We start from the raw sequence: 16,271 nt of genomic DNA on the forward strand, positions 1-16,271 counted from the left end.
GGGTTTGTTTTCTAGTTAGTTTCCCAGCACGTAGAGCCGCCACGCGAGCTGCAGAAGCTGGACGGGCGCCGCGTCTACGGAGATGCTGGGGTTCGGCCCTGGCCCCGCCCTCGGAGCGCGGAGCCGCGGGGAAGGCACTTTCTCTGTCCGTCTCCAATCGGAGGCGCTTTAAAACCCGCGCTTCTGGAAGCGTATTCAAACCGCGCGCCCCGGCAGCGGCTCCGCGGGCTCAAGCTTAGGGATCGCAGGCCCCACGTGCCCTGCCTCGCTGCCGGGTCTGTGAGCCCGGACTGAGGTTGGCAACCCGCGGGGTGAGCGCCCGGGCAGTCCCAGATGGATCCCAGGTGGTCGCTGCCGGGATACCTGCTCGCGGAGGCTTAGGCTCCGCCTCCGCCGGGGTCGCTGCTTCCTGATTGGTTTGCCCTTAACTGACATGGCGGCGTTGCCTTCGGCTGGGCCCACTGCGGCTGCCCAGAAAGCGCGGGCCGGGCAAGCGGATCTAAAGCCCGCCCCCGCCGCCACGGCGCTGCGGGTGAAGCCTAGGCTGTTCCTCGGAGGGTGGAGGGCTGGGGGGCCCGCTAGGGAAGTGGGGGGCCCCGCGCCGTGCCCCTGTGTGCCCACCCCTCGTCCCTCCGGCACCGAGGCTGGAGCCCAGGGTGTTTTTTTACTTGTCCCGCCACTTCCCAGACACTGGCCCAACATGATACTGACTAAAGCCCAGTACGACGAGATAGCCCAGTGCCTAGTGTCTGTGCCTCCCACCAGGCAGAGCCTGAGGAAGCTGAAGCAGAGGTTCCCCAGGTAAGTGCCCACCTCTCCCCGCTCGCCGCCCTTTGCCGGCTGCAGCTGTGCCCGGCGGCCACGCCAGCCCTCGGGAACCACGTGTCACTCCTGTCAGTGCTAGGAGATCAGGGTGGGGAAGGAGGTGTCTTCTTTCACCCGCCTTCTTCAGGAGAGTCTTCCTGGATGCATCAGTTAAATTCAAGTTAGCAGTTGTGCACTGAAAACTTGGTCTGTGCTTCGTGATGGGTGCACATAGGAGGTGCTCCATAAAATGACTAGTGGTTAATTGACAGATACTGGGGATGAAGGACAGGAGGCAGGACCACCCCCTTGAAGTGGAAATACCAGTTGTAGATTCAAAAGGAGGACATGGAGGACCCTTTTCAATTGGCCCCTGGAAACAAACTGGGGGGCACAGGCCAGAAGGGCCTCCTGTGTGATGCTGGCTCTCTAATGTAATGAAGGGCCCTGGAGTGTCCGCAAGCCAGCCAGAGAGGCCGTACCCTGGAGATTCCACTCTTGGCTCAAGGTTGGCCATTTGAACAACCATATGTGTACACGTTTTAAGTATATGTCATACTTCCCTTCTCCCCAAAACACATTTTATTTATTGATTTTTAGTGATTTTAGGATTATCCAACTTTCTAAGGAAGGACTTTAGGAAGTATAGATTTCCTCATTTTAAAGATGTGCAAACTGAGGCCCAGACATTACACAAAGAACCAGTCCAGGACAAAGCCGGTTATTATATTTGTGACATATTAAAAGATTAAAATGCTTGTTTCCTTTCCTTTGATCTCAAAACCAAATTCCAACTTGTACCATTTTGTGTTGTGGTACTGAGCACTGTAGCCCCCAATGGAGGACGTCCCTGTCCTTGATGTGCAGTGCTTCAACAGACATCACCATAGAAGTATTTTCTTGAAGAAAGATTATTGGGTAATTGGTATTAATAAAGGACAATTGGAGCATAAGTTGAAAGTCTTATGATCTCAGTTTTTTGAAGGACTCAGTTTTCCTAATCTGTAAAATGAAGGGATCTCTTTCTAAAATTATCCATAATTAATTTAAGGCAAGATTTATCCTTTTATAGTCTAAGATTTTTTTTTTTATCAGACTTGCTAACCAGGAACAAAACTGATGAATTGGAATTTAATGATCTGTCTTTAACTGTTGCCAACTCTGCCAATGAGCAGTGAATGGGTGAAGGCTCATCAGCTAAGGGAATAGGTAGATATTTTTGTATAGTTTTAAAATAGGACATACATTTAGATATTCTTCTCTCATGTACTTATATTATAACTATAGTCTTGCTTTTCTTTTTTTTCCCCTCCCTCTTCTCCTTCTCACTCATTCTTTTTCTTTTTCCATAGCAAATGGTTTGTCCTCTCCATAGAGGTAGCCTTCCCATACTTTTATGCACGTAGGAAGTACACTTATGAAGGACTCTCTTCGTTTGGGGCACCAGGCTGTCTTGGTTATTCTCTTATGTCCCTCCAACCCCCTTTTATTTATAATATGCCCCAATACTTTTCACTTCTTCAAAATACCACTTGGGGAATCACAAACTCTTCCACTGGAAACTATTTACAGAGGCTGCACTAATCAGCAGAAGAAATTAAAGAGCCATTTAGCAGCATGGGTGGAAATTTTATAAAGAGTGTGATTTTGGACTTGGCTTCACTGCAGCACTGTTTGACTTTATTTTATGTTTATTTATTTTTCTTTTCTTTTTGTTGAATGTATTGGGGTGACATGGGTTAATAGAATTATACAGGTTTCAGGTGCACAGTTCTATAACATCATATGGTCACTGTATTTGTGTTCACCAAGCGCTGTTTTACTTTAGATGTTTCTTGCAAAGGACTTGCACAATCTTTAGATTTGATAGAGTTGGTCAGGTATGGACCTGAAAGATAATTTCTGGTGGTTCAAAGAGGTTAAGTGACTTGTCAAACATAGCAGAGATGTTTAATGGCTAAACACTGTCTTGAGTACAGGTTTCATAATTTTCAGTTCAGAATTCTATAGTAAGCTGCCTTGATTAGTTTCAATATTATTAAGAATAACAGCAGCAATTGTTTTTGGTGACATTCACATATGTTAAGTTCTTAAAAAAATCAAAGTGCTAAAATGTTTTTAAAAGTTGCTAAAATTTTAATTTTTCTGATTTTAAAAGTAGGACATGCGCAGTAAAAAAAAAAGAAAGAAAGAAAGAAAATAAAAAAAGTCTTTATAATACTGTAGCCCAGAAATTTTTTGTTAACATTTTATCTATTTCCTTCTAGTCTTTTTTTCACACTATAGTACTGTCTCTGCTGATATACTTTATAGACCTTGCTTTTCTCAATTAACATATGGTGAGCATTCCTTATCTTCAAAAAGTCTTCACAATGTGTTCCAAATAATCAATATCAATGTACCATCCATTTTCTTATTGTTGGATATCAAGAGGTTTTTTTATCCTCTAATTTTTTAATATTATTTTTGTACGTATATAATGCCAAGTCTGCTTATTTTCTTACTTTAGATTACCAGAAATTGGGAATGACCATATCAGTAGTTTTCAAACTTTTAGTCTGCAGATCTCTTTACACTCGGAAAAAGAACATTTATTTATATTGGTTATATCTATTGATATTTACCAAAATATAAATTAAATCTGAGAAATTTAAGAAAATTTACTGATTAATTTATTTAAAAATTAACTAATAAAGCCATTACATGTTACTTGTTTTTGTTAACATGTTATGTTTAACATACTCGATTAACAACCATCATTTCGAAAAGTAGTGGGAAAATGGCCATTTTATACTTTTGCAAAATTTTTAAATGTTGCCTTAATAGAAGGAAGATATCTGCTTCTGCCTTCAACCTGCTCTGATATGTTGTTTTGACTACAGAATATGAAGAAACTCTGGCCTCAATTAGATATGTAGTTGGAAAGGGAAGAGTAATCTAATCGGCTTTTCTGATAATTGTGGATATTTTTGTTGCTACATAAAACCCAACAAGTGGTATTTTCTTAAAGGTTAATTGCAATGTGGAATGTGAAGCTGTATATTGGCCCTTTCCACTCTGTTATATTACAGTCCATTGGCCTGTCATGAACTCTGAGTGGATCTTTTACCTATGCATGACTTTTATCATCATGCATTGTTCACTTGCAAAATGTAGGTTGTGAGTTATACAGGTCTCCCAGATGTTGCCACCTTTCATTATATAGCATCGAAAGCAATCACATTTGTTAATATCTTCCCTGATCTCATCAGAAAAATCTGTAAGATGTGAAGCTGTCAAGCTTATGGTGATGGATACAGAATTTTCCAATATTTGAATTTTCCCTGGAAAGCTCAAATTTTATCATTGGTAACAAATATTATCACTTGTTTTTCTTGAAGTGACAGGCTCACGTTGTTTATTTTTGAGAAAATGTCTGCCAGATACCCAAATCTGAATAATCATACTCTGTCCATCATTTAATCCAGAAAGAATGGTGTTTCATGGAAAAAGCAGCTAGTTCGGCTCTCAAACAAGCATAAAGTGCTTTTCCTTGAGACAACCATCAGACTTCTGTATGCAGTACCCGTGCTTTGTATTTACTTCTTATGTGCTCATATAAAATGTTAAAAAGATGTGTATTCAAAAGTTGAGTATTAATAAGTGAATTTGAAGATGTTCCAAAGTAAAACTGCCTTTTTGTTTCCTGCAAGTATGTGACTGTGAAGAATACAGTGACTCCTAGGACAGTTGTGCCCGGCCTTGATTTGTACTCAGGAGCTGGCAACTTTACCCGCCATTGTTTTTGCATTATCATTGCACATACCACACAGGGAAAAGGCAAATCATGTCTTACTATTTCTGTAAAGGTAATTTTGCCCTTATAGACCCCTGAGACAGTCTCAGGGACTCCAGGAATTCACTGACCACACTTTGACAACCACTACCTATTTTAAATCAAAGGTATTTATGTTTTGAAGAATTCTGATGTGTATTGACAATTTACTATAAAAAAGATTGTATTAATCCTTTTACCAGTAGGGCATGGGAATATATATCTTTACAATTTTGCAAACATTGAAGAGAGTCATTATTTAATTTTTAACATGATGGATCAAGAATGACATCTTGTAATTTGCATTTTTATTATAATACATTGTATGTTTTCTCAACTGTTTATTTACCATTTAGTTTTCTCCTTGAATTACCTGCCTCGTGTCCTTTGCCTAATTTTGTATTGAAGTTTGCTAGTATTGTTTATTGTTCATTGATCTGCATATGTTAAGGATGTTGATCCTTTATATGTTCACTAGAGGCACGGTGCATGAAATTCGTACATGGGGGGGCTCCCCTCAGCCCAGCCTGCACTCTCCCTAATCCGGGACCCCTTGGGGGATGTCCAGCTACTGGCAGTCGGACATCCCTCTCACAATCCTAGACTGCTGGCTCCTAACCGCTCACCTGCCTGCCTGCCTGATAGCCCCTAACTGCCCCCCCCCCCTGCCGGCCTGATCTCCCCTCACTGCCCCCCGCTGATAGCCAGGTTGCCCCCAACTGCCCCCTCCCTGACGGCCTGGTCACTCCTAACTGCCTCCCCACCCCCGCCGGCCTGGTCATCCCTTCTGGTCATTCCTTACTCCCCCCGCTGCCAGCCTGGTTGCCCCCTGCTGCCCCCCTCTGCTGGCCTGGTCCCCCTAACTGCACCCCCATGCTGGCCTGGTTGCCACCAACTGCCTCCCCACCGGCCTAATCTTCCCCAACTGCCCCCCTGCTGGCCTGGCCACCCCCAACTGCACCCCCCCACTGGCCTGTTCACCCCTAACTGCCCCCCCCACCAGCCTGGTCACTCCCAACTGCCCCCCACCCCGCCAGCTTGGTCGCCTCTCACGGCCTCCCTGCCGGCCTGGTCACCCCATGCAGCCTGCTTGTTCAGTCGTTTGGTCGTCCCCCACTGACCCCCCTGCTGGCCTGGTCCTAGGCAGCCATCTTGTGAGGGTATGAGGGTTAATTTGCATATCGCCTCTTTATTATATAGGATATTTTTTGCAGATATTTTCTGTTGTTTGCTTTTGGTAATTGTTCTATTTTGAAAATGCTTAACTTTAAATTTATGTGTTTTTTTTTCTCATTTTTTCTTTTATGCTGAGCAAGTTCCTTTTCTGTCCTATGATATGAAAAAGAAATCTTTCACTTAAATTTTCTTCTAGGTTCTTTATGCCTTTCTTTCTTATTGTTAATCCTTTCATCTTTCTAGCTGAAATTTATTGTAGCATATGCTCAGAGATAAATTTTCCTCCCAGCTTAATTTTTATTTTATATGATGGCTTCCACTCTCTAGTCCAGGGGTGGGCAAACTTTTTGACTCGAGGGCCACAATGGGTTCTTAAACTGGACCGGAGGGCCGGAACAAAAGCATGGATGGAGTGTTTGTGTGAACTAATATAAATTCAAAGTAAACATCATTACATAAAAGGGTACGGTCTTTTTTTTCAATAGTTTTATTCATTTCAAACGGGCTGGATCCGGCCCGCGGGCCGTAGTTTGCCCACAGCTGCTCTAGTATCATTCCTCCATGGTTTCTTTGTTTCCACTGAAATTACAAGTTTGTCTTTCTAAGTCAGTGCACTGAACCTAGGCAATCCCTTAGCTTCTGTGGTCTCAGAATTCTCCAAGTTGACATGAAGGGATAGGACTTTGTGATATCTGATATCTCACAACTCCTAAATTCACCTTTATTCTATTCTCTTCTGTTCTGCAATTTTACAGTAGTGGGATATTTGCCCCCAAGAATATAGGACATACTGTATTTAAGTACTTGCTGAGGACATAGTCATTGATTTGCATCTCTCAAATTATTTTCTGGACCTTCTTATTCAGGTCAAAGCACTCAGCCCAATCAATTGTTACTTATCAGATTGTATTTTACTGCCTAAACACTACATATGTATTTGTTTTTATATATACATATGTATATATAAACTAGAGGCTTGGTGCACAAAATTCGTGCATGAGGGCGGGAAGGGTCGGATGCCTGACTGCTGCTTTGCAGGAGGTGACTGGTGGGGCACTTGCCTGCCAGCTCCCCCCCCCCCCCCCGATCGCCACTGCTGGTAGCGTCCCTCTGGCAGGGGGTGGGGGGAGATGGCAGATGCCCAACTGGGGGCAGCTCCTGAGTTGAGCGTCTGCCACATGGTGGTCAGTGCTCATTATAGTGACCAGTTGTTCCACTGGTTGGTCGATTTGCATATTAGGGTTTTATTATATAGGAAGGTTACTGTTCCTAGAGAAACCTCAAAAGGAGTATTTAAAAACTAATTTGGCTAGGCTTTCTGTGCTTAAGCCAATACATTTGGTTCATTTCCTTGAGCTCTTCACCTATCTCTCCTTCTCTCTCTCTCTCTCTCTCTCTCTCTCTCTCTCTATATATATATATATATATATAAAATGAAATAATTTTAAACTTACAGAAAAGTTGAAGATATATTACAAGAATTTCTATATACCTTTCACTCTGCTTGCCATAATGTTAATATATTACATAGCTATAGTATAATTGTCAAAATCAAAAAATTAATTTTTATGCAATACAGTTTATTAATTTATAGGCCTTTTTTGAATGTTGTTTTTTTGTTTGTTTTTCACTAATGACCTTGCTCTATTCCAGGATCCACTGTTCCAGGATCATGCATTAGATTTAATTGTAATGTTTTCTTAGTCACCTTTAATCTGTGACTTTTTTTTAAACTATTATCTTGTCTTTTATGATCTTGACACTTTTGAAGAGCACTGTTCAGTAGTTTTGTAGAACACCCCTAAGTTTGTGTTTGCTGTTTTCTCATGAATAGATTAAGTCTAAACATTTTTGGCAAGATTAGCCCCGAAGTGATATGGTGCCCTTCTCAGTGCATCCTATCATAGGGTTCATGTCTTCATATGTCTTACTACTGGCGAAGTTAACGTTATTCACTTGGTTAAGGTGTGGTGCCTGCCAAGTTTCTCCCTTGTACTTTGTAAGAGATATCCTTCAGAATTATGCAAATATCCTTTTTCTCACATCACACTTTCCCTCATGATTTTAGCATCCATCAGTGGTGTTTGCACAAAGCAGTTATTACTGGGTTTTGCCTAATGGTGATTTTCTATTTCTCCCACTGGAATGCTTTTCAACTAATATCATCCACTATCACCTTTTTATGTAAAACAATCCATCCTCTAGTCAGTCTATGATTTTTACTGGTACGTGCAGTTTAACCATCTCTTATAGGAGTTGGTCTATAATAATGCACTGTGTGCTCACTATGTTTGTGGCACTATTTGGGTATTTTATTTAGAAATCAGATAGGTAGAATGATATAGTAATTAATTTTGAATAATTACAGTCTAAGGGAAGAGTTTAAGATACATCCAAGAGCTATAAATTATTAAAATCATAGAATGTTAGAACCCAAAGGATTTGTTGAAAAGTTAGATCCAATATGGTTAGTTAAGTGGGGTTCTTAGTGGAGATATACCTTTGTTGGGAATTCTTTTGTTGGTGAACTAAGCTCTTTGGCACAAGTTTGATTTTTCCCTGAGTTCCCTTTCCATACACTAGCTATTTGGTTGCTCTTTATGCCTTTACTTATAAGTCATAAATCAAACTCTTGACACCATAAATCTCTAAGCAAATAAGTGTCTTTACCCTATTGCTATATCTTTTCCCTTAGGGATTCTGGCTTAGTTCTTTTTTAATGGTGCCTTCCACATTTCTAAGCATGATTTTCTGTCACTGCCCTTAACATCTACTGTTTTCACACTCTTGGATCACAACATAGGCTACCATTCACTCATATGAGGCTGATCCTAGAGAAATCTCAAAAGTAGTAGTTAAAAACTCATTTGGTTGGACTCTCTGTGCTTAGGCCAATATACATGATTCATTTTCTTGAGATCTCCACCTACCTCAACCTGAGAACTGGAGTTAAGGCTGGCTTTTCTGTATCTTTGCCAGTGTTGAACTTAATGGTTCTTGGTTCTTGGTGATAGACCTAGGGGTCCAGTCTGGTTGGGAGTGGAGTAGCTAAGGGACGGGCTTGGGACATGCACAACAATTTTATTTAATTTTTACATTTATTTAGTGTGGCTGAGTTTAATTTGGTGCTGCCATTGGCTACAGTTTTTCTTTTTTGAACAATGCATCCCTCCTTCCCTCCCCTCCCCCCCCCCCCCCCCGCCCGCCCCTATAGTGCATTTTTAAGTCAGTCCACTTTTCCCATAGGGCGACTTTATACCATTGTTTTTGCTTCCTTTAACAATTTGTTCTTAGAAAGTGACTTGGCACTGCCTCTTTTTATCTGAGTCACAGTTGCCTCCTCTGTAAAAGGAGGGATGAAGCTCCAGAGCTAGGAAGTAGAAGGAAGCAGGATTCAAACTGTTCTTAAGGCTGTGGTGAGGATTAAATGAAGTCAGGCGTGTAAAAACACTTAGCTAGTGTAAAGGTCCTCAGAAGTAGTTAATGGAGGGTAAATCTGATTACCTTTGGAATTTACTAGTAGTATATGGCCTATAGTAGAAGAAATATCTGAGTAGAAAACTTTTGAAACGTATAAAACAAAATTTTGCTTTGAAATGAAAGCCCATAGATTTGTAGAAAATACATATTTATGTGGATCAGTTGATTGTGTGGCCGTGAACACATAGGCTTGATCATTAGTTGAATTGGCTCAGATATTCGAAACTTGCCTTAAATCTTTCATAGTTATATATAAATCCAGTTTTTAAAACCTAGATTCACTAATTTTTAAGAATCGTAGTAGCACATTGCAGTGTATAATTAATGCTGTAGGGCTTGATTTACTTAAATTGGAAGGTTATTCCATTGGCCTTGTTCTTTCAATTTGTGGTCAATTTCCTATACTTTGACAATATTTTGGTGGACCTGTGTTCCAAATAATGAGAGAATAATTTGTAAGGGGGAGAAATGTCAGTGTTTTATTGAACTGAAAATTATTTTGGTGATTTTGCCAAAGAAATAAAATTATTTTACATGACTTTCAAAATAATATTCAGATACTCAGGAAGTGTGTGTGTGTGTGTGTGTGTGTGTGTATGTGTATGAGTTTTCTCTATTAGTCATTAGTACAAATTGGAAAAGAAATTGTTCTAAAAATTGGTCTAAGAAAATAATATGGTTATTTCATATATTTCCATTACTTTATCTTTACAAATGTGATTTTTTCATTCCGTAACATTTTAGATTTTTATTTTAGTTGCTGCACTGTAGCCTAGCTTTGAAGACTCTTGAAGGTTATTTTGTTATTTGGTGAGATGGTGCCTTCACTTTCTAAAATTGCTGCTTAGCTTTTATCAGATATCTGTGCTCCCTTGGATTTGCATAGTTGCAAAAGTGAGATGAGCTTGAGTTCTTGCAAGGAGTACAGTGTTTGAGGAAAGCTGCATGTAACGTTATCACAAGAAGGACCCACATACATGCTGACTATATTTCTTCTTAGTGTGAGGGAAACTTTTCCTCACACACAATTAAATTATTGACTTCATTTTAAGTCTATATTCAGGCATCAAACTTTAGTCTATTAAGTAATAACCCACATCAAAATGTATGCTGGTACAATAAAGAGGAATTATTTAATTCCCTAGGAGAAAAATGTCCAATAGATATATAGGGTAATAATATTTTATTATTTGACTTTCCACAAATTTTGACTAAATTCACTGTATGTTTTTATTACACATTTTGTGCAGTTTTGCCATATTGGTTGAAGTGTCCTTAAAAACAAAACAACCAATATGAAAAGTGACCTTAATATATAAAAGTCCTGTACCGGTATGAAAATCATATGGGAGATGGGTAAAGAATAAATTTTCCTTTATTTTATTTTCAGTTTTCTTTTTCTTGAAGGGAAATTATTTCAAATGCCTGATTCAAGATATCTTTCTTCTTGTCCCTTTCTGCTGTCAAACTGCTTATACAGTGAGCTGGTATACAGGGGACACACTAAAGGTGTGGGGTACAGCTTCTAACTGAATGTCTCCATTTCTTATGGGAACAGAATAGACAGCTGGATCCAGCATGTTTGGCCCATGGAGCAATCTGTGCCTCATGTAGTAAAGATGGCACAAGGCCTGTCATAAATCAAGCCTTTTCCTGGCCTCTTTGGGGAACTACATGCCTGCCTCTACTTTTCTTTCATCTTTCTTTCCAGCCCTACCTTTCAGGGAGGCATCTTGATAACACATATGCTAAGAGTTGATCATTCTTCCTCGTAACGCAAAGCTTCCTTCATGCCAAAGAACAGTGACATGTTTGAGAGTGTCACTTTTTTCAAGTGCTATCCCTTGGCTAAAGGGGGATCTTTTTTTTTTTTTTTAATATATTTCATTGATTTTCCACAGAGAGGAAGGGAGAGGGATAGAGAGCCAGAAACATCGATGAGAGAGAAACATCGATCAGCTGCCTCCTGCACACCTCCCACTGGGGATGTGTCCGCAACCCAGGTACATGCCCCTGACCGGAATCGAACCCGGGACCCTTCAGTCTGCAGGCCGACGCTCTATCCACTGAGCCAAACCGGCTTCGGCCTAAAGGGGGATCTTTATGTGCCTTCTGGCTTCAAGGTAGCAAATAAAGTTTGGGGTTTTTTTTTGTTTGTTTGTTTGTTTTAAATCTAATGGGTGTTCACATTGTGACCTGACAAATACCTGAAGTCTCGTTGAGATAACAGAATGTTAAAATATCCCAGGACTTCTTTCTTTCTTTTTTTTTTTTTTTAAAATATATTTTATTGATTTTTTACAGAGAGGAAGGGAGAGAGATAGAGAGTTAGAAACATCGATCAGCTGCCTCCTGCATATCTCCTACTGGGGATATGCCCGCAACCCAGATACATGCCCTTGACCGGAATCGAACCTGGGACCTTTCAGTCCGCAGGCCGACGCTCTATCCACTGAGCCAAACCGGTTTCGGCAGGACTTATTTCTTTTATGCATTTTAAATATTGAGATTCAGCTGCTAAAAATGTTTAACAATTATTAAACTTAGAGTAATAACGTTAGGACCCTGGGAATAGATATTTTGCAGCAAAGCAAGCCATACAAGTAGAAGAGAAAGTAAGATGGGTTCATGGGTCTTGATATTGTTGCTCAGGCAAATATGTGAACACGGAGTCTTTCCCTGACCAAACAACACCCCTGCTAATTAGGGCAATTCTGTATGAATCCCAGTCTCTCTGAGGCTGTCCTGCACGCAGTGATATATAGAAGATGGAGATTTAAAATACGCTGTGCATTGTCACCATGTCCCCCAGCCCCCAACTCATATTCATTTTTAATTTAAAATTGTTATTGTTGAGATCTGTCCTTTCCTCAGGGCCAAGAAAGGATGAGTTGTAAACTCTGATCTTCTGTTTAACCCTGTTTTAGGAAATAGGAGACATGGCCAACTTGATATTTACAAGGGTTATCACTCAAGATTGTTGAAAATCCCCAAACATGCAGCTAGCACTATATAGGGTGGAAGGTCTGTCAGCTTTGGGATGCAGGTGTTTGGTTAAGCTCACTTCCCAGCTGTTTGCTTGCTGCTCGCCTAGTCAGCCTGGTGATATGAAAGATTCAGATATACACTCAGCAAGTTTATGAATTACTGTTTGTCATGAATATTTGTGATTCCTCTCAAATAGAGCTGGGTATGTTTAGTGTAGGAATGCTGTGGGTACCCAACTCCAGCTTCAGTATAAATAGAAATGCAGGGTGAAACCCCTGTGTTTGTCGCTCATGCCTGTGCCACACCTTAGCCTCCCGAGATTCTTTAACTTATGAGATGGTGTCCAAGACTTGTGTGCTCTTCGTAGGTGACCTTCTGTGTGGGTGAGATCTGGGAGGGTTCAGTGTTGTTTAACTGCATCTTCCTATAATTGCAGATGAAATTAGACTGAAAATCATGTTTTTCAATATTTTGTTTTTATCTACAACTCTTTCAAGCCATATCATCTTTTGCTTAAAGTGTGTTACCCTACTATTTGTCTTTGCTGAGAATATTGGTAGGGAGAGCTAATAAAATTTGAAATTAACTTGCACTTCAAGCCCCATTTAGCTAAGATAGTAAATGGACTGGGAATAAGAGAGAGATTCTTCATTGTAGAGTATTACAAACCCCACAGACTCTTACAGCCTAGCTGTAACACATAGCTCACAAACCTCATTTCTTAACTGAGAAAGTTAACTTATTTATTAAAATTTGTTATTGATTTTTAGAGAAAGAGGAGGAGAGGAGAGAGAAACATCTATGTGAGAGCAGAACAGCAATCAGCTTCCTTCTGCACGCCCCCTACCAGGAATTGAGCCTGTAACCTGAATATGTGCCCTGTCCAGGAATCAAACCAGCAACCTTTAAGTGCACAGGACAATGCCCAACCAACTGAGCCACACTGGCTAGGGCTAACGTTAACATTTTCTAGATTCTTATTTCCTGCAGCCAACTAAAATATATATTAAGGTAAAAATACATTTCACCTCCAATTTGTAACATTTTGCATTTTGGTTTGCACTTTGGTAGGAACTCCTCACATGCAGATCACAAATGCTTCTCCAGAGGGACCTGTGTACCTCCCTTATTATTTCAGATTTGGTGACTCATAGGGTCTTCGATCAAGATCAGAATTAGAGATCATCTCCAGTGGTCAGCAAACTGCGGCTTGCGAGCCACATGCGCCTCTTTGGCCCCTTGAGTGTGGCTCTTCCACAAAATACCACGTGTGGGTGCGCATGTACAGTGCGATTGAAACTTCGTGGCCCATGCGCTGAAATCAGTATGTTGTGGAAGAGCCACACTCAAGGGGCCAAAGAGCCGCATGTGGCTCGCGAACCACGGTTTGCCGACCACTGATCTAGTCAAATCTATTAATGTTATACAGATGCAGCAACAGAGAGCAGGTGTTAGATTTGACTGAGGTTCTATATCTGGAGGCAACATTCTCCAATTTTGTTCTTTAACTAGAGATCGCGGACACCTGTTGGGGGTCAGTGGGTATCAACAAAGAGTGAATGAATGAAGCCGGGTTGGCTGGGGTTGTGGCAAGGCAAAAGTTCAGTTGTGTACGCTAGCAGAGCAGCTGCCATTTTATACCAGCCGTGTATTGCCTTGCAGGGATGTGGGCCCATTGCTGCCAGGTGTTCTCTTTTCTTTTTCTGTTCATTCTCAGCAGAGGATATTATTTCCATTGATTTTTTTTATTTTTAGAGAGAGTGGAAGCGAGGGAGGGTGGGCGGGAAGAGGGAGAGAGAGAGAGAGAGAGAGAGATAATCACATCCATGTGAGAGAGACGCATGGATTGGTGGCCTCCCGTACATGCCCTGACCTGGGCCTGGGATCAAACCTGCAACCCAGGTACATGCCCTTGATGGGGAATCAAACCCTTCTGTGCGTGGGTTGACACTTTACCACCGAGCCACACTGGCCAGGGCCAGGTGTTCTGTTTTCTAGAAAGCAGCTCTAGATCTGATTTTTTAAGAAAAAAAAAATATCATAAGTTTAAATGTTGTCAATTTGTTTGAATTTTTAAAAACACTCTGTGGGCCAACAGTTTCCTGGCCAAACAGAACAAGTCTGTGGGCTGAATTTGGCCTATAGCCAGTGGGTACTGGAGCTGGCTCTTTCCAGCTTGTGCCAGCTGATTGAGCATCTTTTCTCCACCCTACAAATTGTGGCTTTGAATTGGTACCTAAAATCAGCCACAGTGGGAGTGTTTACACCACAGAAATTGGCAAGCGCTACCAACCTGAGTCCCCTCCCCAACCACCACCAAAGGCACCTTGTTAGGCCCTCCCCCCCCCCCCCACCACCCTCCCCGGCCCCATCAGCACTGCATGCCATTACCAGTTTGAGACTTGCATTGCCTGTTATTGCCTGTGGTATGTCTTTTCTAGGATTTTCTTAGTTTATTCTGATTTTTATAGCTCCCCGCCCCCCCTAAAAACAGATCAAAATAATTACATCTGTATCTCATTTATTGTTACTATATTTTTATGTGTTGGGATTTCTTCTTCTTTTTTTTTTTTTCTTGTCCAAAGAGAGAATACCTATTTTTTCCTGTTATAGTCAGTGTGGGAGCTAGAATTCCAGTCTTGAGTCTTAGCAGTACCTAGTATATCATAGGTATTTTAATACGTATGGTGATGGATATTGATTGAACTGATCTGAAGAAAATGCTGCTTGGTTAAAGAAAAACAACAAAACATGTACATATGTCACATTTAGGAAAATTAATCCCTTCCAAAATAGATTAATTTGTTAAATTTAGGAACAACACAGTGATTTTTCACTCTGTAGACATTTAGAAATACCTTAGTCTAGTGTAAAAAGCAAAGCATCTCTGAGATTACAGTGAAACACAATGGGGAGATACCCAGTTGGTCACATTACAGTTTGAATTAGTACAATTTTATAAAGACTCAAGTATCACATATTTCTATCGATATATTTCTTTTCTACACTTAAAATATAAGTAATAAAATAATATGGCAACATAGAACTAAAATAGAAATGGAAAATAAAATTAACAGTGTTAGGCTAAAACATGTGCATTTTAGAATGACAAGTAGAATTCTTTGTGGGGATAGGCCTGCATGAGTGGGCTGGCCAGGTGGTATTGAGTTTGGCAGAGTTGTTATAGCCTGTGCTTGACCTTGGGTGGTTTATTTAGCCCTCTCTGCTTATGGTGGATTATTTTATAAATCGATAAGGAGGCCAAACCCTATAATTGGGAACTCCAGGGCCTGTTCATTTTTTTGTTGTAAAGGCAGTATTACATACTGGTTTTAAGAAGTTGGAAGTAGTCATATGAATTCATGATTTGCTTGCTGGGTAATGTTGGGTGACTTTCTTCACCTCTTGGTGCCTCTGTGTCCTTATTTATAAAATGGCATTGTTGTGAACTTGAAATAAGATCGTACATTGCCCTGGCTGGTTTGGCTCAGTGGATAGAGTGTCAGCCTGTGGACTAAAGGGTCCCAGGTTTGATTCCACCCAGGGGCACATGCCCAAGTTGTGGGCTCGATCCCCTCCCCCACCCCCGCCAGAAGGGGGCCGTGCAGGAGGCGGCCAATCAATGCTTCTCTCTCATCATTGATGTTTTTATCTCTCTCTGTCTCTCTCCCTTCCTCTCTGAAATCAATGAAAACAAATATTTTTTAAAAAAGATCGTACATGTAAAATGATCAGAACAGTTCTTGATGCTATGCTGAGTACATTTTTGGTGCTGCCACTACTGCTGCTGTTATTACCATTATTGACTTAAGGATGCTTGTTGCAATGATATTTATGCTTATAACAATTAGACTCAGCCTTTTTATTTTTCAGGTTTCCAAAGTGTTCTTTTAGCCCCAGGGCAATAGGAAACCTACTTTTAGTAAATGTTGGTGAAGTCCTTAGATGGTACTAGCAACCAAGAAGTTATATTCCATTGATGACAAATGGGCATATGGAGGTTTAGGTT

The 16,271-nt window shown here is 40.9% G+C and overlaps 1 protein-coding gene across 1 annotated transcript in view; it reads left to right on the plus strand.

The window, feature by feature from the left end:
• Positions 1 to 507: 507 nt before the first annotated feature.
• Positions 508 to 16,271, plus strand: part of CDIN1 (CDAN1 interacting nuclease 1) — a 216,172-nt gene continuing 200,408 nt past the window's right edge. Inside the window, 1 exon segment of the mRNA XM_036296651.1 lies at positions 508 to 801. Coding sequence (XP_036152544.1) covers positions 701 to 801 — 101 coding nt within the window. The 5' untranslated portion in view covers positions 508 to 700.

Source organism: Myotis myotis, unplaced genomic scaffold (assembly GCF_014108235.1).
Source record: "Myotis myotis isolate mMyoMyo1 unplaced genomic scaffold, mMyoMyo1.p scaffold_m19_p_1, whole genome shotgun sequence".
Taxonomy (NCBI): Eukaryota; Metazoa; Chordata; class Mammalia; order Chiroptera; family Vespertilionidae; genus Myotis; species Myotis myotis.